The sequence below is a fragment of the Protobothrops mucrosquamatus genome, unplaced genomic scaffold, assembly GCF_001527695.2.
Source record: "Protobothrops mucrosquamatus isolate PMUCROS unplaced genomic scaffold, P.Mucros_1.0 scaffold658, whole genome shotgun sequence".
In the NCBI taxonomy this organism is placed as follows: Eukaryota; Metazoa; Chordata; class Lepidosauria; order Squamata; family Viperidae; genus Protobothrops; species Protobothrops mucrosquamatus.
Window position 1 is genome coordinate 28,064 of NW_015386947.1, and position 23,415 is coordinate 51,478.

General features: G+C 34.7%; 1 protein-coding gene across 1 annotated transcript in view; it reads right to left on the reverse strand.

The window, feature by feature from the left end:
• The window catches only part of MAP4K3 (mitogen-activated protein kinase kinase kinase kinase 3), a 48,292-nt gene extending 26,643 nt beyond the window's left edge, over positions 1-21,649 (reverse strand). The window contains exons 1-12 of the mRNA XM_015817938.1: positions 21,561-21,649; positions 19,808-19,872; positions 17,396-17,451; positions 16,585-16,632; positions 14,936-14,978; positions 14,411-14,483; positions 13,463-13,594; positions 11,486-11,548; positions 11,318-11,399; positions 10,412-10,522; positions 8,415-8,487; positions 6,822-6,880 (exon numbers count right to left, since the gene is read on the reverse strand). Of these exons, the coding sequence (XP_015673424.1) occupies positions 6,822-6,880; positions 8,415-8,487; positions 10,412-10,522; positions 11,318-11,399; positions 11,486-11,548; positions 13,463-13,594; positions 14,411-14,483; positions 14,936-14,978; positions 16,585-16,632; positions 17,396-17,451; positions 19,808-19,872; positions 21,561-21,616 (861 nt within the window). The 5' untranslated portion in view covers positions 21,617-21,649. The remainder of the gene's footprint in view (positions 1-6,821; positions 6,881-8,414; positions 8,488-10,411; positions 10,523-11,317; positions 11,400-11,485; positions 11,549-13,462; positions 13,595-14,410; positions 14,484-14,935; positions 14,979-16,584; positions 16,633-17,395; positions 17,452-19,807; positions 19,873-21,560) is intronic.
• Positions 21,650-23,415: the final 1,766 nt, after the last annotated feature.

Below are 23,415 nucleotides of genomic sequence, written 5' to 3' on the forward strand. Positions count from 1 at the left end.
TCACGGCCGACAAGTGGTCTTCCAATGTCAGCCGTGCATCCAGGAGGACTCCCAAGTTGCGTGCCCTCTCTGAGGGGGCCAGAATTTCGCCCCCTATAGTCAGCGATGGAATCAGCTGACTATGCCGAGGCGCTGGCATCCACAGCCACTCGGTCTTGGAAGGGTTGAGTCTGAGTCTGTTCCTCCCCATCCAGACCCTGGATGGAGCTAGCTGAGACTGGTGAAACAGGATAAAGTTCCTTGAGGTCGTTCCTGGTGCACACCTTTTGATTACCAGTTTAGGAGTGCAGGGAGTCCTTGACTTATAACAATAGCACCTATACCGCTTCACAGTGCTTCACAGACCTCTCTAAGCGGTTTACAGAGTCAGCATATTTGCCCCCAACAATCTGGGCCCTCATTTTACTGACCTCGGCAGGATGGAAGGCTGAATCAACCTTGATCAGGATCCAGGTCAGGATCAAACTGCTGGCTGTGGGCAAAGTCAGCCTGCGATATTGAATTCTAACCACTGTGCCACTATGACTCTTATATAGCAATAGCACTTAGACTAATATACCGCTTCATAGTGCTTTGCAGCCCTCTCTGAGCAGTTTACAGAGTCAGCCTTTTGCCCAACAATCTGGGTCCTCATTTTACCGGCCTCAGAAAGATGGAAGGCTGAGTCAACCTTGAGCCCGTCAGGATCGAACTCCAGACTGTGGGCAGTTAGCCGGCAATACTGCACTTTAACCACTGCACCACGAGGGCTCTTATAACCATTCATTTAGCAATCATTCGGAGTTGCAAGGGCACTGAAAAAAGTAACTTATGATCAGTCTTTGCACTGATGGCCTGACATCCCCACAGTCACATGATTAAAATTTGAGTGCTTGGCAACTAGCATGTGTTCACAGTGGTTGAAGTGTCCTGGGGTCCTATGAATGCTATTTGCAACCTTCCCATATAACCTCCGATAAGCAAAGTCAGTGGGGGAAGCTGGATTCATTTAACGACTGCATGATTCACTTACCAGCTGCAGTGAGTTGCCTCACAACTGTGGCAAAAAAAGGTTGTATAATTGGGCATGATTTACTTAATAACCAGCTGGCTTACCTCCCTGTATAGGATTATAAAAAAGCCGGGCAATTCTCACTTCCTGTTTTTGCAGGGCACCTATGTCAGTGCTTCAGCCTTTTTAGAAAGCTTTTCTGTTTCTTTCTCGGCTGCTCTTGAAGAGCCACGAGTTCAAATCCCTACTCGGCTATTCACGCCAGTTGCCCATCTGCTGAGTTACAGTACAGATGGAAAGAACTGACCACACAAGATTATTTAGGGAGGNCTAGGTAGGATCTAACATATGTCCTTACCTGTGTTCGGTCGGATTCGGTTCGGTTGGCCCTCCAGCTGCTCTCTAGGCGTCTTTTCCGGCGTTTCATCTCTCTCAGCTCCTCGGTAAACCAAGGAGCCAGTCGAGATCTATGCCGGGTCAGAGGCCGCAAAGGCACGACTCGGTCTAGTGCTGCGGCAGCGGTCGTTTCTCAAGCTGCCGCCTGATCTTCCGCCGAGCCATGAACTAGATCCTCCGGATGAAAGGAAGGTCTTTGACAAGGTTGATCATGTCAAATTGCGGAATTTGCTCAGAAATATGGCAATCTCAGAATATCTCACTGTGTTTATGATAAAGTTATATACAAGTCAGAAACCCACATTATGGATAGAACATGGCAAAACAGATTGGCAAGGAGTATGACAACACTTTGTACTCTGCCCTTATTTATTCAATTTATATGCTGAATATATATGCTGAATATGTATTAATGAAGACTGGATTGGAATAAGATGAGAGCAGTTTTAAAATTAGAGAAAGAAACATCAATAACATGTTCTAGGCTGGTGACTACTACTCTGATATCTGAAATAGCATTGGCAAGCTCTAGTGACAAAAGCTAAGAAGCAAAATGAAAAAAATGGGTCAAACATTACATATAAAAAAGACCAAATTGATGACAATAGGTAGACAACAAGCCTTAGAACTGACAATGAAGATATCAAAATGGTGGATATTTATTTATTTATTTAGTGTATGGCATATCATACATGGACTAACAATATAAATATTGCCTTTTAGAATCAACCATCATCAATAAGGGAAAACCTAAGAAATTTTAACACTTGATAGAACAATCATGAAGTCCTAGAAAAAAAATGTCATGAGGTCTCTATATTGACAAAGATCAAAATAATGCAAGGAATGGTATTTCCTGTGATGCTCTATGGAAGCAAAAGTTGGACTTGGAAGTAGCAGAATAGAGTATTGATGCATTTGAACTTTGATATTGGAAAAATTGAGAGAAGATACGTAATTTCTTATACTAACTTCTTTTAAAGAGAAATTTATTTTCTGCAAATGTCATGAAGCTGAAATGTTATATACATGTAAAGTTCTAGAATTCCTTCTGTTTTATTTATTTATTATGACATTTATTTGCCACTCATCTTGTGTCTTACAACATAAAAATATTAAAAACATTAAGAACATTGATTCACCAGTTATAAAATAACACAGCAGATAAAATTATTAACACAAAATGGCAAAGGAAGGAGCCAGACACATGGGGGGGGGGAGGAGGTGGAATTAGATTTTAATTAGTCAACCACCTCCAGTGTGAAGCTCCCCCATTGGGTCTCCAAACCATCTGTCAGAACCAGATCTTAAGGCTCTTATGAAACGTCAGGAGGGTGGGAGCCAATCTTACCTCAGAGGGTAGGATATTCCAGAGGACAGGAGCCATGGCAGAGAAGGCTCTTCTCCTGGATCCTTCCAGCCGAAATTCCTTTGTGGATGGGATCTTATCTAACTATTTACCACTTAGTTATTTAAATGTTTTTTTTTCTTTTGTTTAATCATGTCTGATTCTCAGAGACTGCCTAGACAAGTCCCTGCAGTTTTCTTGGCAAGATTTTTTAGAAGTGGTTTGACACTGCCTCCTTCCTAGGGCTGACAGAAAGTGACTATCCTAAGGTCACACATCAGGCTTTGTGCCTAAGGCAGAACTAGAACTCATCTTCTCCTGGTTTCCAGTCTGATGTCTTAATCACTACACCAAACTGACTCTCATTTAAATGCTAATACATAATTTCTTATTATTGCAAATTGGTTTATCTTAATATGTGAGATTGTACAACCCATTATATAAAATTAATATTGTTAGACTGAAAAAGTATAATTTTATTGCTTAACTGTTTAATGAATTTGACTGCAAATGGTGAAAGCAGCACAAGAACTGGGCAAAATATTTCATTTTTAAAAACAACACACACATACACTGACAAAGGAAAAGCAATAGATGAAAATACCAGATTAGATCTTGCAGTGTAGTATATTTCTTCTGAACAGTCCAAAAAATCGTTACTGTCAGGCTGTTTATCAGATAAAGACCAGAAACTCAAGTTAATTACTTCTAGACTGAAAGAAATCCAAGTACAAAGGGATATTTTGCATAATAGCTGACTAACTATTTAGTAGAGTTTTTAGAAGTCTACACAAATAACAGTTGGGTAAGTGTAATATCAAAAGTGTAGTCATAGCTTAAAATAAATGTAGCAGATGAAAAGGATGTCATTTCATTTTTATCTCTTCCCTCCCTCTGTTCTTCCTTCCTTCCCCAAATTAAAAAATAGAAGTTCACTGAATAAGGCAGATGTGAACCCGACATTTGATTATCCAAATATGTATGACTTCAAAAAGCTACTGAATGAGAATAAGAAAACCCTTTCAGACCAAGCTTGAAGCTAGAGTTTCTTGGGAGTTTAAAATAAGTAAAATAAAAATATTAAAGTTGACAAATGGCCAACTACTGAATTAATACTCTAGTTGAATTCTATAACTATAAACATGTATTCTTTATTGGAAGCTGATTCCTTATATTCTACCTGAAGTTAAGTCCTTCCCCAAATAACTTCCATTTAAATTGGAGGGTTATCATAAGTGTGTTGACAACTTGGTAGATTGTTAACATCTAATCTTCCTTTCAAAAGGAGAACAGATCATGTAAAAATCATATCTATTGTTTTTAAGAACTATACCTTTAATTATAGGTGCAGAAAAGAATGGCTTATTTTCCTTAAACGGTATTTTCCCTAATACAGAGGGAAACTATCAAGTACTATAAATAGTTATAAAAAGTAAAATAGTTTCCATTTAGGTTCAATACTACTTCTGAATGTCCCAGGCTACTCTTCAGACCCAGAAATTGTTGACGGTATTCAATTTTATTTATAATCAGTTTATTATTATAACTGGGCTGTATACTAAAAAGATGCACAGGAGAGCTGTTTTATGAGAGTTCTGACTTAAATATTGACAAAAGTGAAATTGTAGATAACTCAGAATATCTTCATGCCACTCTCAGAATAATAGCAAAATCTATGCCAAGATTGTAATAATTGCCACGCTTACTAAAAGCAAGAAATATATATTGGTTTAGATAAATACAATAAGTAGTGTACTTCAATGTTTGCTTTAACTGACTCTTTTTGGATTGCTCCAAAAGTATCAGCTTTCACATTCCTGAAGAGAATAAAAATTAATGGAGATTCCAAATCAGAAAAAAAAGCTATTTGAAATTAATTGCTTGGAAAATAATAATGAAATGCTGAAATGTAAAAATGATGCCAATCTATGCCAATCAAATGAAGGCTGTAGAAAGGAAAGTAAATTAATTGATAAACTGAGCTAAGAGCTGCTAATACAATGAAGGCTACTGTTTTATGAATTAATATGAAATGTATACTGTATATAGTGATTGCCCAGTAAATTCTTTTGAAATTAGTAAATTTTGGTTTCTAGGTGCACATGAGTACATAACAAGTGTACAATCCAGTTTAAAAACCATCTGTATACCTATAGTCATAGCAATAATTATCTGTACAGGAACATTGCACTATGAAATAGGACTCCTGACAGATACTGCTTATCAGAGACTAAACAAAATATTAGCAGAAGCAAGGTGAGAGATGAAGAAATGTGTCTAAGATAGATGAGAATTATTTCTCAATGAATTTTAATTTAAAACCAGTAAAGCTGCATGAAAAAAAATATCTAGGAAGAATATAAACAAGTCCAGAAGGGACAGCACTGGTGGATGAATTCCAGCTATTCTCTTCAATCCTCACTTCCTCTATCCTGGAGGGATGGGAAGGACTCTGAACTAGATAAACCTCTGAACTATGATGAGTTGCACAGCAAGAACAAAAGAACCTTGCATGAATTAAAATCTACTGATATAGTAACCTGGATGGAGTAAATTGCTTAACTTAATATATGCCAACTGCTATTACTGCTTAAAACTGTCAGTAAATTAGGAGTTTGTCACCTATTTTAGGATATCCTTCTTTCTTATAAACTCATTTCCCTTTTTGTCACAATTCTAGGCCTGAGTGTTATCAAATAAGGAGCCTCAAACAAGAATTTTTCCACCATCTTTATTCTCCAATATCTATCCACTATTCATTGGAGAATATATATCTAAATTCTTAGAATCTCTGGGTGGGAATGGGAAATATTTTTTACTGAAATCCTAAGCAGTCATGCTATTTAAAAGCCAAATGTAGTGCTGATGAATCTTTGGTTCTGGATGCTCAGTTTTGCCTCTTATTTCTCCCTAAAATTATCTTATTCTGCCCATCCTCAGCTGGCAGCATTTTGCAATTTAAATGGGAAAGAAAATGTGCTAAGATTTCTCTTTCCACATGCTATTATACTCCTTGCAATCATGTACCAAAACCTTTGAAAGGCTGCAGTGTTGCTTGATCACATATGATGTACATTGTACTAAATTATGTGGACCAGCTGGCAGTTTAGGCAACATCCTATCACCATAAGACTGTGAACAAAAATGAAAAAAAATAAACTAGATACTAATTGTTAAAGAATGAAAACATTGCTAGTTTTATTTTTTATCTGTTTGCATAACATTCAATTAGCAAATGGAAATTTATTAAATTAAACATAGCAATTTACTAGCTTTTATTTTAATACATAATACATCACAGTATATATATAATAACCAAAGATCCTGATAACTCAGGTGGAGATGAAGGACTAGATGAATTCAGTGCTTCACAAAAAGCTGTTTTAGCCTGAATCAATCTCATTTTAGCAATGCATCAAGGTAAAATGTGCTCCAAAGAAAATAAAAAATAAATTGACACAAGCTAAAATAAAAGATATCTGTCTTCTGATGCAAGACATCTTTTGTCCTGAGAGATAATTACAAAGGTAATTTTAAAAGGAATTAGATAGATAGATAGATAGATAGATAGATAGATAGATAGATAGATAGATAGATAGATAGATAGATAATTGAATATGATGGGATGCTGATTTAAGTTAGTGTAGCAACTCCTCATAGATGATTTCTTTCCTTCCTTCCTTCCTTCCTTCCCTCCCTCCCTCTTTACTAACTCAAAGCCTTATTTGTGAACAGAATATTTATATTGTGTTCTAGCAATCTTGATAGATGCTATCAAATAATTTAAGACAGTAATTATGATAATGGCAGCTCCTGTTTTTACTGTATCCTATGCTAAAGCAATTGAAAGAAGTGGAGACAAGAATGGGAAAGCTGAGGAAATTGCTCTTTTGAGTGGCGATATTTATAGCCATTGCTGATTAAATTTTAAAATTCTCAAACTATAAATTCTTCAGATAATTCCTTAATAATTTTGAGTTCTTATATAAATATATCCTACAGTGAACAATGTACATAGTTCATAAATCTGCACTTTCACCATTCACATATTTTAAAGAAGAAATGTAATATGGTTGCGTTACTTACGAACTCATGATGTGGCTCTGTCTCCTTTCTTAAAGGAGGATCAAATTTTACTTGACCAACTATTAAAAAGAACAAGTGATAAGAAATGATTATATTCTCCCATTGATTTTTCAAATAATTGCATTATTATTCTTGGAAGCATTAAGAAATACAGAAAAAAAACAAGAAAAAACAAAACAAAACAGAAGCCCAGATGAGCTATCTTGGCTATAAATAACAACAAAAACAACTCAAAGCTATAACGATAAATAATGGCTGATTGAAAAAACACTGAGATTCACATCCTTTCTTCATCATATAAACAAATAAAAGTATCTCCTTAATTAGCTCTACCACTTTTGACTGCACAAACTCAATAGGAACTACCTATTGCCTTTTCACCTAAGAAGGTGATTGGTGGAACGAATCCATGCCCATAACTCACAATAGGGAAGCAAGGTTTAATATACTTACTACGGAGTAAACCACACAATTCAGCAGTACTTACTTCAGAATAATAAACATACATCTGATTATGCTGTAAAGGTAGTCTGAGTAGATGTTTGAAATATCACCAAACCTATTTTTCTGCCCCCTTTCTTGTTCAGTGCAATGTTATGTGGGAATGACCTTGGGAGACAAGTGGAAGAGCTACAGACTAGGTAACATTCAGACAAGTAGCACCTAAGTCTACAGAAGGAATGTAGGTATGGCAAACCTCCCATAAGGTTTCTTGGACTATAAAGGTGAGTGGGAATATACTTTCAGACTTGGAAGATTCTGTTACTGTAGTATTACAATAAAGTAAGAACCAGTATTTCTGGATGTGCTTCTTTTCTGGACTACCTCACAAGGCTGGCGCTCAATAAACTTTCATTTAATGAAATTCATGCTCACTGTTGGCATTTCAATATTAAAATAATATCTTGTTTCCACGAAAGTAAGACCTACCCCCAAAATAAGCCCTAGTTTTGGGGTGAGACGCACGCCTAAAAATCAAGCTAGGGCAAGGGTGGGGGTGTGGAGCTGCCCCTCGTGCTCCGCACCCGCTTACCATTGCAGCCAGGCTTCCCATGAATCGATACCTGCCTCGCCGGCCCACTTCTTCTGTGGCACCCCAGCCTGCATTTCGCCATCAGAGGCCTCTGCAGTCGAGAACCGAGCTACGAATTGAATCTGTAGCTTGGTTGTCGGCTGCAGAAGCCTTTCCGGAAGGCGTCTGGCAGTGAAATGCAGGCCAAGGGGGGGGCTCGCGCGTGTCAATCTGGAGCTCCATTCTCAACTGCAGAGACATTTCCTTCAGCCGCAGAAGTGGGCCAGCTGGGTGGGGCTGTAGGTTCCGCAGCCGCGAGGTGAGACCATGGAAAAGACACCCCCTGAAAATAAGACCTGGTGCCTCTTTTGGAGGCAAAATAATAATAATAATAATAATAATAATAATAATAATAATAACAACAACAACAACAACAACAACAACAACAACAACAACAACAATGGAAAACACGGTAAGCAATTGGGCTAGGATGCTTAATCAAAAAGAGATGGCAAATATCCAACATGAACTAGATATGAATAGTTTATTCAGGTTAGTTTACAATAAGTGACTCTACTTACAGTTTATTTCAGAGCGTGTTTTTTCTTCTCTCACATTTCTACTTGTTGAGTGAATTCTATGAGGTACAAGAGGCTGGGAAAAATATTGTATTAAATATTCATTAAAATGAATAAATTTTTCCCCACTTTAAAAATCACAGTACAAAATTTTTTTGTGATGTATTGAAAGTCAAATTTAAAATCAGTTTCAAACAATGACATTTCCTGGGAAGGAAGAAAAATAATTTTGATTTTCGGATTAAGACAACTGCTCCAAAATTTACATTAATTCCCAGAGGAAACTCACACTTGGTTTAAAAATTCTACTACTTAATATAACAAACATTTATCCACTGGGATGTATTTGGCAAAGTCATAATTCTTACACCTCTATACATGGATGAAATCCTACTTGCAATTCAAAGAAGGCCTTAGGCAAGACTTTTCAAGGGGAAAAGGGGGACATGTTATCTTTGGATTTTGAAAGAACTAACCTTTATTAGGAAAGCATCTCTTCCACTGTTGTTTCTAATCTACCATCAGAACTTCCTGGACAAGTTAATTAAATTAACTGCATGAAAAAATTAAAACAAGCAGTTGGGCAGCAACTCTCTTCACAACTATTTGTTCATTCTTTTCTAATTATTGTTCCTTTAAATAGGTTCATTCTAAATTAGTGAAAAATTACAAGTAAATGCTATTTTGGACATTAAGTTACAGAATCAAAGATAATTTTTAAAAGTAATTTTTAAATGATACTTCCCAAATTTAAAAATTGAAGGTAATAATAAAAATAAATTTGTTCCCTGCATATACATCTTGCACAAGAGGCAGTGGTTTTAACTGTTCTAAGAGTGATGCTTCATTGATGCCACCCTGCATTACATTCGGTAATAAGCAGTATTAATTCACCTGAATACATCCATAGCTATTGAAGCTATTGACTGAACTTTTGTTATCCTGTGGAGATTTATCCTAGATTATTTTTATTTTTTTTAAAAGCTAAAAATAACCTAAATTTATACTGCATATATCTGGAATTTTAGCCAGGATGTTTTAAGTCAACACTTGCCAAAAACCTGGACAAGAATTTATAATTTAAGAATTATCTATACTTTGTCAAGCAAAACATACTGTATACATATACAGGACATGCATCAAGCAATAGCTTTTGAAATACTGAAAAAAAAACACCCTATAAATACTGTGGTTGCTATGCCGGATTTGAACACTTCTGATATTCTCATAGCTATTGCATGTCTGTGTACTTCCACAGAACCTACTGGATCTTTGTGATAAGGACAAAAGAGACTATCCTAATTATTATGTTTGTTTTTGAAGATTTTATTCTTGAATTCAGCATTATAAAACACAGATTAAGGAAGCATAGTATTCTTTCAAATAAAACCTTTTTTCCTAACAGGAATTCAGTTTCATTATTAATTTTACATTTATGAACAGATTCTCCACTAAAGAAGGATGCATACCATCAAACAAAAATATGCACATATTTTTAAAATGGCCTTCTTGACTAAGGATGATGGGACTATAGTCCAATCTACATAGACTGTGCTAGCTTAAAAAATTACGTTAAATATCAAATGGATGTAAGTATGAGGACAGGAAATCAGGTGTCCCTTAGATATATTGTATTATAATCCCCATTACTGGCAATGCAAGTTGAGACATACAGGTTTATAGCCTAAAGCATTAGAAATATGCTTTCTAATGGGGTGCAGGTTATTATCTTATTATTTTTATTTCTTTTATACTGTGTTTTTATTTCCTGTAAGTTGCCTTGAGTCACTGTGAGCGAGTAGGCAGCAATATAAATTTTCCAAATTAAATTAATTAAATTAAATTAAATAATTAAATTTGCTAGGTAATTTAAAGTTACTGAAGAATACTAGCCTACTTTGCGTGCCGGCTGTAAAATAATATGTTTTAAGTACTTATATCAGATTGGTTATATATCCAAATGCTTAACTATCAAAGCTATATTGAAATGAAATTCTTACCTCAGGATCATCATCATCAAAATCATGATAGGTGGAATGATCAGGATTATTCATTTTATCCAATAGTTCAATAGCAAGAGTCCGGCTTAAAGGCTGGGTAATAAAAGGGTGCTTAAAATACAAAATGCAATAGGTAAGTATATGAAAGATAGTTGCATGATAATTTGAATGTTTTAATTTTATTTATTTATTAAATTTATATGCTGCCCCTCTCATTGTTGAGCTACTCTGGGTGGCTTACAACATCACACAAACATAAAAACATTAAACAAAAACTAACCTTAACATATGAATACACCTCTCAAAACAATCTGGATGAATTTCTTAATAGCCAACAGAGATATTTCAAAACTTTCCATGCTTTGCAAGATAAGCAAGCAATGCTACCTCACTTTTCCATGTCTTTAAATCATGGGGAGGATAAGACTAAAATACCTGACCAAAATTTAAAACTATTAAAATTATTATTGGCAGGGGAGACTATACAAACACTGTAAGAAAAGGGATGGCACTATCCAAAACGAGGAGTGGCTGTAGTCAAACGAAGTTCAAATGATAGCAACCATGACTCCCTAGCCTACAGATCCTCTTTTTTAATGCCCGGTTGGTTGCTGGTTGAACATGTATCATCCAGGATCTGGCATGTATCACAGAGAGCTGATTTTGGACAAAGGGATTCTGCTGGTATATCATCCATTGCACTGCTTAGCATTAGCTGAACTGACCTAAAACCTAACAAGGAAAATCCATCCAACTAACGAAGAAAATAAGCAGCGCCAACTAACATATCTAAATTAGATGTTGAATTTTTTTCAGCACCTCCTATTGAAAGCTTTCTTCACACAACAAAAGTGGATAGAAATAATTTTAAAACAATTTGGAAAAGGATAGAAAAGTCATTTATACCTGTAATAGTTTTTCAGCTGTAGGCCTTTTTTTAGGATTCTTTGTAAGTGCCATTTTGACAAAATGATGAAAACTATTTGACCTTTAAAACAAAATTAATAGTCTTTAGACAGATAGTTAATATTCATAGTAACTAATACAATGCAATTATATTGCTGTAATATTTACCATTTCATTTTGTCCTTTAGTTTGGGAGGCTGAAAGTTGCTTTTTGACATTAAAAACAGTGCTCTGAAAAAGAAGAAAAGTGGTTACTTCTACAAAATTCCTGTCACTAGCTGACTTGCATGCAGAGAAGTAACATCATGTTTGCCTTTAGCAAGAAAAAGATAATTCTCAATGGATCACTGTATCTTCAGAAGATGGAAAAGAGAAGAAAAATTTACTTTCAGCAAAAACTAAGCCAGCAGTCAATCTTTCTCTTAAGAAAGAAATCTGAAAAAGCTTTGATAAATTAGGATAGTTAGGCTTCCTTGAAACTTATGACTGGGTTTGCATGCAGTATTATTTCTTTTCATTTCATGAATGTGTAAGATTGGCGATCACAATTTGCAACTCTGGATGGAGCATATCATTAACATAAAAAAGCAATCAAATTGTAAACAAGTATAAATAAAATCTTGTATAACACTGAACATCTTATAAATAGCAACATGTAGCTGAGGGTAGGTATAGCAAACTCTCATTTCTCACAACAGAAGAGACTCATCTACCATCTTGGTCCAATAAATAAGTGAAAACTCTGGCCTTTACAAATCTACAAAAGGCTAGCAGGGTCACTCAAATCTCAGCAGGGAGCTCATTCCAAAGAGCAGCAACAGAATAAACTCATATTCAAGTTATTATTAGATGATGCTTCAAAGGAAGGACTTGGAATAAGCTCACCTGTACAATCTTGTGGGATAGGCAGAAATTAATAGGACATAAGTGGTCCCATAAATAATCTGGTCTGGTACCAGCACCTATAAAGTACCTAGTTTATAAGTGATTATCAGCATTTGAATTATACCCAGAACTTTTAGGAGCCAATACAGTTTGCTGTTACATGGGCATATTGAGGCACAACAATTGCTACTAATGCCACTGTAATCTGGACCAGCTACAGCTTTTGGATGTTCTTAAAGGGCAACCCTATGTAGACTGCACTGTAGAAAATGAATCAGGAGGTGACTAAAGCCTGAGAGACCATGTGCAGGGTTTCCCAATCCAAAAATATATTTTCATGTGTTTATCCAGCTGCTCTGATAGGATTACTGCAACTCTTAGGCTAATACAGATTATCTAATCCAGTATTCCCCAATCTTTGTGGTTTGGCGGCCTGGCACGGGGGGGGGGATGGTTTTGTGTGAGGGGCAGGCGTGTGCATGTACAGCTTCATTTGTGTGAGTGGCGCATATGTTCACCGCTGCTTACACAAGTCGGGTGGCCAGGGCCTGCTGCTTCTGCCCCACTCACAGAAGCAGCAGGGTTCTAAATGGGCCGAAGCCTGCTAGTGGGCCGCAAGCTTTTATGACTCTAAATATGTAAGCTACCTTTTTCAGTCAAAGGTCTAACCTTCATTTTTCCTTCTGTATGGGGATCTCAAGAATATTCAATGATATAATAATCAATGTCTTGCCTCAATGAAAGTATATCCATTTCCAGCTTTATTGTACTCCCCAATACCCAATATCATACTATTAATTTTGATGCAGTATATATACATACATACATACACACATACATACATAATCATTTCTAGTTTTTAATAGAATAAAAATAGCCAGAAATCATACAACTAAAATTTGTGGATTTCATTTTAAATTTTGGCAATGTTAGGTTAATGTTAGGTTAAAAAGCTGGAGGTTGTCCTTAATATATTCCATATTCTGGTATTATCTATTCAAATACTTTATTACAACCAATACAGTCAAAGATAAACTACCCTTTTAAATTGTCTCTTTTTCTTCTCTGTTATATATTAGGTATTTGAATTCATATCCCTGCCTTTTCATTTGGTGTTTCTTTCTAGCACTCTTATTTGTAAGATCTTAAGCAAAATTTGGTTGTATGAGGAATAAATATAGTCAATAAAAGTACTATTTTCAATCTCTAGAACACACATTCTATTCACAAAGTTATTAGAGCTTATTATTACCTACTAACCTCATGGGATGCAGATCAAACATTGGAGGCTGAAGTTCTGCTAGTTCTATAGCAGTAATCCCAACAGCCCAAAGGTCACAAAGTTGATTATATCCACCTTTCCTTTCAACAGCAGCAACCTCAGGAGCCATCCTAAAAAACAGAAAAATGGCTTGCAAAATGCATTCTTATTCCTAGATTTCAAGGCATCATTCCATCCAAACATTTTTCAATCTATTTGAGTGGTAGTTAAGAGAAATGACTGACAAAGAGGCTAAGATATATTTGAATTGCTCTTCTATCTCCATGAATCCCAAATCTAGCTGCACATGCTCCTCTCCATCTTAGAAAAAAGCTTTTCTTTTATTATATAATTCCTGTTAAAGGTATAAGACTAGACCAGACAAATTCTTGATATTGATGATGTGACAGCAGTTCACAATTACTGTTAATGGTATACATCTATTTTCCTTCTGAGCAACAGATATCCTCAGCTTTGCTCAACATACTACAGGCATCCATATAACTGAAGGCATCCATGCAAGGATATTATCACAAACAAGTCAGTTAACAACATAGGCAAAAGACATTCTGAACCTCTGCGACACAAATGGAAAATGAACTTGAATTTTAGTATTAGATCCAGAATGAAAATGAAATGTAAATTAAAAATGCAGTTACTGGCTGCAGCCAAGTGCTTTATATATTGGCCAACCTGGCCTCCACCAAAAATAGGATGATAGATAATTAATATCCTGGGCCAGTAGAGATAGTGACGAGGAGTAACCCTCCATGTTTGCCTCTAGCAAATTGGTATTTTGCAACTGTCCAATGTAGCATTTATAATTGGCAATCATTTTACTAATTATAAGCCTCCCTTAGCAGTCATTTTCTTTGATAGGCTCTTAAAATATTAAATAAGCATTCATTCAAAAATGGCAGGGGATCGCTGGAATAAAAATAAATTACCAGTATGGAGTTCCAATGAAAGATTTCCTTTTTGCAATAGTAGCTGTTATTTGTGCTGCTACTCCAAAATCGGCTATAAAAGAATATGGAAGATAATAAGTTCACATATTTATAATAAACAGAATATTTAGAAACGGAAAGTCTTTGTACAGTTAAGATTTTATTTAAATAGCCAAACAACTTTGAAAACTTTTGTAACACTCTTTTCATGTTTCTGTTTCAGCATCATTATCTTTCACAACGTGCAAGTATTTATTTATTAAAGATTGGTTATCCCAGTCTCACATCAGCTCATACTGTAATGATTGAAGTCCCTCTTTCATTAGATCTTATTTACAATAACTATATTAGGTAATTTATTGTCATTTTAGGTAATTGCATAACTGAATAACGAAATCCAATCTGAAATACAACTGTGACTCAAAACTGCCAATTGAAGTTTTCATAACAAACTATCTTGACAGGAGTCTTAAGGTATATTAAATGTTAGCATCCGTAAAACTGAACATATATAGAAGTACTTACCCAACTTCACATGGCCATTATCAGTTAAAAGAATATTTGCTCCCTTAGGGAAAAATGGTAAAAGACATGTTTTAAGATTTTTTTTAATGTTTATATTAGTACAGGTATCAGGTACAAATTTACACTATAAACTGTATAAATCTGCAAAATATGTTAGAAATGGATTTTCATTACAATACTAAACTTATGTAGACAATAGGCAAGACATCTCAAGACAACTAAACTGTACCAACTAAACTGCCTATCAATATATCAGACAAACAAGAACAAATATTGAAAAATGACAGTATCACCCCATAACTCAGTCCAGGCTGCCCAGACCTTGTTAGGGAAGAACAGGTAGGTTGATATACTTGCATTATGCTGCACGTTTTCTGCAGATAAAATAACTCATCTTCACTTAAGACTGAATGATATTTGGGAGAGTTATACAAGGGCTTTATTTTGATATTGCAGAATCCAAGGAAATGGATAGAGTCCTCTATAAAATAAGTTCTACTATCTGAGAAATAGATAGATGTTCACCTGGCTTCGAGAGGTGATAAATGCCTCTTTGAGGTAGGATGATGTAACAAAAGCCTTGAGTTGGGGGTGCAACTGTTCTTGAACAGCTTCTCTCTCAATCCAACCATATTAATCACGTTTTACAAAGGCTCCTATATACCAATTTGGGGGAAGATTCTGAGGAATCATTTGATCCTAGGTGAAGCAGATTATCTAAATCCCCTTCAGTCAGATTTCAGATCTGAATATGTGATGGAAACAGCATTGGTCACTGTGAATGACCTTTAGGCCTTTGTTCAGCTTCAGCTGGTGTACTAATTGCAGCTCTATCTAAACCAGGAAGCTCTGATGATGCTGACTCACAACCTCATTATCATGTAACTCAACTGAGAAGTGCTCTATGTGGGGTATCTTTAAAGATAAAAAGTCCTTTCAAACATATGAAACAACACTAGATATGTAAGCTTATGTTTTAACGAAGTCAAAAACAAAACAATGAAATAGAAAACTCATTCAAGTCAAGAACATTAAACTATATTAAATGAAAATTCAATTGGAATCTAAATATTACCCGTGGAAACTATTCATGAGAAGAGTAAGCAGTTTCTGCATGAAACTTAGTACATTAACTTATTCAAAAATAAACTGCAAAAAACTAAGGTAAACTCTTAACAAAAACTCTGCCAGCAGGGACAGAACAAAGATCAAAATAGGATAGAGAAATTTCAATTTTAGAAAAAAAGACAAGTGTAAAATTGACAAAATGTAATCTGGATATGCTTGTTTGTCTAATATCCCAAACACAGACAAAAGAAAGAATATTTTCCAAACTGGACCAATTAAAACAGAGAACTTGTCAACACTTGGGAAGGGGGAGAATATACTCTTTGCATAACTTGTTCCATGTGTATCTTCTTCAATATGGTTGTTACAGAACCAAACTTCGTGTTTTTTGCAACATACAAATGCTGTTGGTTGAATTATCAATATGAAATAACTTTAACTTAGTTCAAAGGAATCAAAGCTCTATTATAATTATTACAAAATCTTTCTTATTTGTAAAAATATTCTTTCAGATAAGTATTATTGAAATAACAATATGGGAATTTTGCGCACTTTAAAAATTATTTCAGCAATAATCCTACCTTTATATCTCTGTGCATTTTTCCTTTACTGTGCAGGTAATACAATCCCTGTAATTAAAAGAAAAGGTATAAAGTTCTTAGAGAAAGACAGGTTTTCTGTTGAGTGATTGCTCTATATAGTAAAAAATCAACTAGATTTTTAAAGTTGCAAAAGTGTAGCTCTCTTATGTTTGAAATAAATATCACTGCATGACCAATCCATGCTTGAAGAAATGACAGAAGGAAAGAGATAGAGAACTGTTACAAAACAGCTGACTTTCATCTAAAAACATAATCCCTCACAAATAGTTAATATATTTTTATTACTAAAAGGCAAGCATAAGCAATAAGCACACAGCTTCATTGAAGCCTGTCATCTGAAACATATTTGTGTCAAAAAGAAGCACTACTGTACAGGTCCCTTCTTCTGATAGAAGAACTATACTTCTGTTCAGGATCCGGGTGCCAGGCATTTCTTCTTTCTTATGAAACCTGCCATATGAGTGAGAAGTCAAACAAAAATCTTTGTAATCATCACAGCTGCTCACTTTGTATCTAAATTTCAAAGGCAAATTCTCTGCACAAGACAGGCTTAGCTCTCTGCAGCACTGTAAGCCAATGAACACAGATACATAAACACATACCTAAGAAAGAGCAAATGTAGAGGCTGCATTTTGTTCGTTAAATCTCAGCTAAAAAACATTATTTTAGAGAAATGCACATCTTACAATTGTGTAGTTCTACACTCCCCCCCTCCCATTATTCAACAGAAATGTCTGGTATCTTTTTTCTATCCTAAAAGCTGTAATAAAAATGTAAATAATTTGTTTACCTGCAGTGTCTCTCTGCTTACATAAGCAATCTGCTGCTCTGAAAGTGGTCCAGTCACTAAAAGAGAAACCATTCAAATTAAGTAGAACATCTACTATATTTTCATTGCTAACTTTGAAAAACTCAAACCTCTTGCTTGCTTTTATGAACATATATTCACTGTTCAAATTCTAAACTTGAAATCAACATCACAGAAAGCAAACTTTGATTTTCGAGTTTTGCCAGAACCCCCCCTCAAAATAGAGAATAAAAAATTTCAGCTGGAACTCATATTGATGCCACAAGGATTAAATCCCCTTCTATTTGTTTTATTATAAATTAACCCAAGCCTGATACAATGTCTGATTATCAGAGGTAGTTTAGCTTTAAAAATGATATTTGTAGGATAAATCGTGTGCAATGGTTGAACTGCCATCTTTTTTCTATGTTCTATGCCAGGACTACTGCAATGTACTCTATGTGGGGCTATGCTTGAAGAGTATCTGGAAGCTTCAGCGGGTACAGAACGCAGCTGTGGGGGCAGTTCTTGGGAGCACAAGGTTGGCTCATGTTACAATGCTGTTCTGTGAGCTGCAATGGCTGCCAGTTTGCCTCCTGGTCCATTCAAGGTGTTAACACCCTGCGCCTTCTCCCTGTACACACTCCATCCTGGTCAATTTTCTTTTAACTGAATTTTAAATTTAAGATCCCTATTTATTGTTTTATTGTTTATTGTGTATATTAATTGAATGTTTGTAAGCTGCCTAGAGCAGCTTTGATGAGGTGGGTGGTACATAAATTTGGTAAATAAATAAAATAAATGTTTAGGGCTTTTAATTTTATGATTTGTATTTTTACAAATGGAACCTGCAGAATATTTTGGTATAGCTCTAACTGCCATTCTCTCCAAACAGGGCTTCTATTCTATTTTCTTTTCTTTTCCCCTCAATATTCTTCCTAATCCCTAACATTTTATGATTTCTTGATTATTATTTCAAAGAAATATACTAACAAACTGGGAAGTCATATGGCTGAGATGGGGCACCTCTCAAGCATATTTATACCTCTGTAATGGTAAGCTTTTCTACAATAAACCATTTTTCAGATATTCTTTAATGCTTGTTTGCTTGATTTTAGTGCTGCTTTCTGAGAGAAACTTGAGCCATCAGAATTGGATACAATATTAGGGATGTGGTCTGACCAACACAATAGAGAGAAACTATGCCTTGCCTTAATATTGACAGCGTATGTCTGTTTTTGCAATCTAAGGATTGCATATGCTATTTTGGCAGCTGCATCACACAATTGACTCATGTTCAAATTATAATCCACCAAGACCCTTTTTGCATGTACTGCTCCCTATTATGGTCTCTCGTCCTATATTCAGGCCTTTGATTTTTCTATCCATATGTAATTTGCATTTGTCCTTGTTGAAATTTATCTTGCTATTTTTTTGTCCAATGTTTTTTTTTTTGTCTTACTGGTGTCTTATAAGATGCCTGGTTTTCCTCCTTTACACTGTCTACAGTTTCTAACCCTTCATCCAAGTGTTTTATAAATAAGTTGAACAATATGGGGTCTAGAATAGATTGTGTTATACACTCAACTCTTCCTCCCCACTTAATATCTTCAATGAGTATGATTATTCAACCAGTGCTAGAGTCAATGCTAGCTCACTTGTTGATATCTTCTCTACTAGACCTCACAGCAGACTTAATTGAACACTCTGCTGAAGCCGAGCTATGCTATTTCTTCTACAATCTCTTGATCAACTAAATTGGTTACTTTATCAAAATAACAACAAAACAACTGGTTGGTATGATTTATCTTTGTTGCAGGTTGGTTTCTGATAAACAATGCATTTTCTAAATCCTCACAAACTTAATAATCTGCTCCAAATTTTTGACTAGTATTAACATCAAGCTGATTAGTTTGTAACTATCCAGTCTCTCCTGTTTGAAGAATGGAATACTATTTGCCCTCCTCCAGTTCTCTTTTCACCCCTAAAATTGCTGAAAGATTACAGAAAGGGGATCTGAGATGATATGCACTGTGGTTCTGATTAAAGAGGAAAAAAAGAGAGTGGAACACATAACACAGCTAATTGCTATCTGGCAGTACCCCATATTTGCCTCTCTTACATGCTAACCTGTTTTATACAATTAGTTTCTAAATTCTCAAAGAGAGAATAACAAAATAATATAGTTTTCAAAAGAATAATTATGACAGAAGGACTTGTATCTCCAGCAATTAAAACTAATGAAATTTCACATTATTTCACATATTTAGCTTATTATTTTGTTGTACCCATGGACAAGAGTTAATGTATTCTTTTATGTATGTATTCAGGATCAAATTAATGAAAGAATAGAACTATTATATTTGAAATATATACTGTATTTCCAAAATAACCCTATAACATTTGCCAACTTACCATGGTAAATGTCCTGTAATGAACCACCTCCACAGAACTCCATGCAAATCCACAATTTATCACGTCTAAAAATCAAGATCTGATCAGTTTTGCATACTTATAAACACTTTATGCAATCTTAACTATGAAACTTCATGATTTTGCAAAGTATTTGGAGGAAAACTAAGCCTTGAATATTTTCATCTTTCCAAAGCAGAAGGCTATTCCACCTTCCTCTCACTTCTTCACGAAATTCCAGTACCAACAAATCTTAATCCTGACTAGACCCTTACAAAAATTCTAAATCACTACTGAATTCTGTATTTAGAAGACTTGTTGAAAAGTATGATAATTCATTTTAATGAATTAAAATCTAATGTTTTGCTTTATTTAATTTGATGTCTAGATGTTAGAGTTTGTCAGAGTTTTGGCATTAGTATTTATGCTTTAAAATAATATGTTAAATGGAAAATTATATGATTCAATATTCTTCCAAAATGCAAAAGTTGCCATCATAGTAATTTTTAAAATAATGTGTATAAATAAAAAGATGCAAATCACTCCTCAAAAATGATAATAATCTTTCCAAAAGTTATGGCTAACTATTCTAGTCTTTTTTGATTCAAAATGATAAAATAAATACTCAAGAATTCTTCTATTTTAAGAAAATGCTTTCAGATTTAAAGAAAACATATATGTAGCTGTAATATGTAACTGGGAAGCTATTACTGTTACACTAAAGAGTTGTGATTCCATTCATCATTTAGTAATAAGAAACTCCCAATTTTAGGTGATAAAACCTACATTTTATATTAAGCAAGACATCTTCCATTTTCATACATATAATATTCCTGTATGTCTAATAGCAGAGGGCATTCAACAGAAGAAATTATTCCACAACTGTAGTAAGAGATCTGTCTGGTAACTATCTGTTTCCCAGGCTAAGTGGGCCTTACCAGAAAAAACAAACAAACAAAAATCAAAATAACAAATACCAACTATATTCTATTTTAATTTATTTATTAAATTTCTATGCTGCCCATTTTATTGATACAGCAACTATGGGCAGCTTGTGATCAAATGAAATAACTATAGATTTTTACAGGAATGCAAAGTGAATACTAAGCAGAGCAATAAGATTTATTTATCTGAGGAATTTCAGTATTAACTGATTACAGGCAGTTCTCGACCTACCACCATTTGATCAGTGACGTTCCAATCAGCGACTCTCATGCACCCTCTTATTCACTGCCCTACTATTAACCTGCCTGTAGGCCTGGAACTTGCAACTTCCTGCCAGCATCTCTATAGATTTTGGCTATGGAAAGCTGGAAGTTACCACATCTAATGATTATGGGATTCAGTTAACAATGGCAACCATGTCTGCAAGAATCCAGAATCGCTGTCGCTAAGCAATACAGTCACTCTTTACAAGTGTAAATTCCAGTCCCAACTGCTATCGTAAGTCAAGAACTACAATACAATAAACAATTTAATCTGTGATCAAAAACAGTATGAGATAGTTGGTCAAGGAGAAGGCAGAGAGTTGGCAAAGTTGGGAATAGAGCTTACTAAGCTATTTTCTAGAACAAAGATTAAAATATCTCATACAGAAGTGATGTGTTAACTGAAATTAGGCAATAGACAATATGAACTTCCTAGAGAGTATACAATGCCACTGATAATTAGAAACCCAGGGTCACACTAGGTCTTATTTTTGCAAACAGTGAACAATTTTTACATTCTTATTATATGTATATCATAAAAATTATACCTGAGATAGCTGCCAAAATAAGCAACAATGTTTGGATGTTTACAATCTTTCATCATAATGATTTCCTGCTGCACAACAGCAAAATCTTCACCTATAAAAAAGCATCATGCTTATAGAAAGAATGCCCCATTACCAACTTACATAAAAAGCACTTCAATTCCTTAAAGTTAATAATCAATTATTTTTCCATGATATTTATAATCCTTAAAATTAATAAATCAATTATTTCCCCATTATATTTATTGCAATATATATGTTACTCCATTTTTGAAGTACACGATATCACACAATAAAGTTAACATTAGTAGAAAACAATAATAAAGTATGATCACCTGATATGCCAGTATTCAAGTTATCAATATTTCACTAAGAAAACAGGCTATCAATCTCTCACCAGGAAAGCCTACATTAACTATTGATATTATCTTGTTAAAGAGAACAATATTAGGCCGTTAAATATAGTGTTACAAATAGGATTTTTCGCTGTTGGAAATAGCTGATCTATGCTAAATTCTCCTACCACCATCCCTTAAAATTTAAAACATGGGATATGGTCCTTCACAAATCTCGGTGTTAGAGAATACCACAGGTAACCATTGAATAAACTTCCAGCAACAGAAAACTATATATACCTATTTTGCTATAGATTGGGAAACTGACATCAAAGCTATCCAAAACAGATTATGACAACATTGTTCATCTTGCATTTAAGGATATACAACTGGGGGCATGCAGTATGTATTACACATACACTAAGAGTGAAACAACAGGAACTGAAGTTATGAACTGGTAGCTCTGATAAATATTACAAATGCAATTACTGAAAGTTATTTAATTATTTGGTTTTTTTTATTTGTAACCAACATTTCTGATTGCGTTACAAGTTTTTCTGTAAAGCAACAAGCAAGACCACCTGTAATTGTAAATAAAAGCCTATGATCCCAATAACATCTAATAATGCCTAGTCTGCAGAGTGGTATATAGTATAACAGTGTAACAAAAGTTGAAGAGATGTGCATAATTTATGTAATCAATAATATACACTTTCTAATTTAGTTCAAAAGTCTACAGATTCCAGGTATGTTTACTTGGCAGTGAGATTGCTATAGAGTAGGCAGTTTTGTTCTTTGATCTATAATATCCTATTGTATTAGTCCCTATTGTGTTATATCTCGTGCTCTAGATATTTATAAAGGACCTTGAAATATGGTGAAAGCATTACCTACATCTATCTTTGCTTAGGTCATCTTCTGAAATGAACACACAGTTACACTGTAGTGCAATCTTACTTTAAGCCTTGCACATATTACTCAGAGCAAATGCTGTTGGACGTGACTCTGTAATTGCCTGGTTTGACAGCAAATTGTTACATTATGCCAATCTTATTACCATTTCTTTTTTTTAGTCTTAATTTAAAAAACCCAAAACAAAACATTCTAAACTTTTGGATGATTAAAGCAAACGAGTAGCTAGGCTCATTTCTCTTCCACTAGCTAACTGGATGCCTATGTAATGTTCTTAATCCATGCCCTGACCATGAATGCAACATCTTTCTGGTTATAATTGCAGAAATATATTGTAGTTATTACTAATCACTGATTACTTTATTATCCATTAGTTATTCTTATATGTAGTAAAGCATTCCTGTTCACTTTCTCTACGTCATATAAATTCCACATCATTTTTTATTTCACCTTTCCCCAGCTGCCTTTTAAAAGGTAAATAATCTCAAACATTCTTCATAGGGCGTGTATTTAGATAAATAGAAAAGTAAATTCTTCAAAGTGTTTCCATTTTTATTTAGATGATATCCTGCTTTGCTACCAAACAGCACTCACCAAGAATATGACAAAAT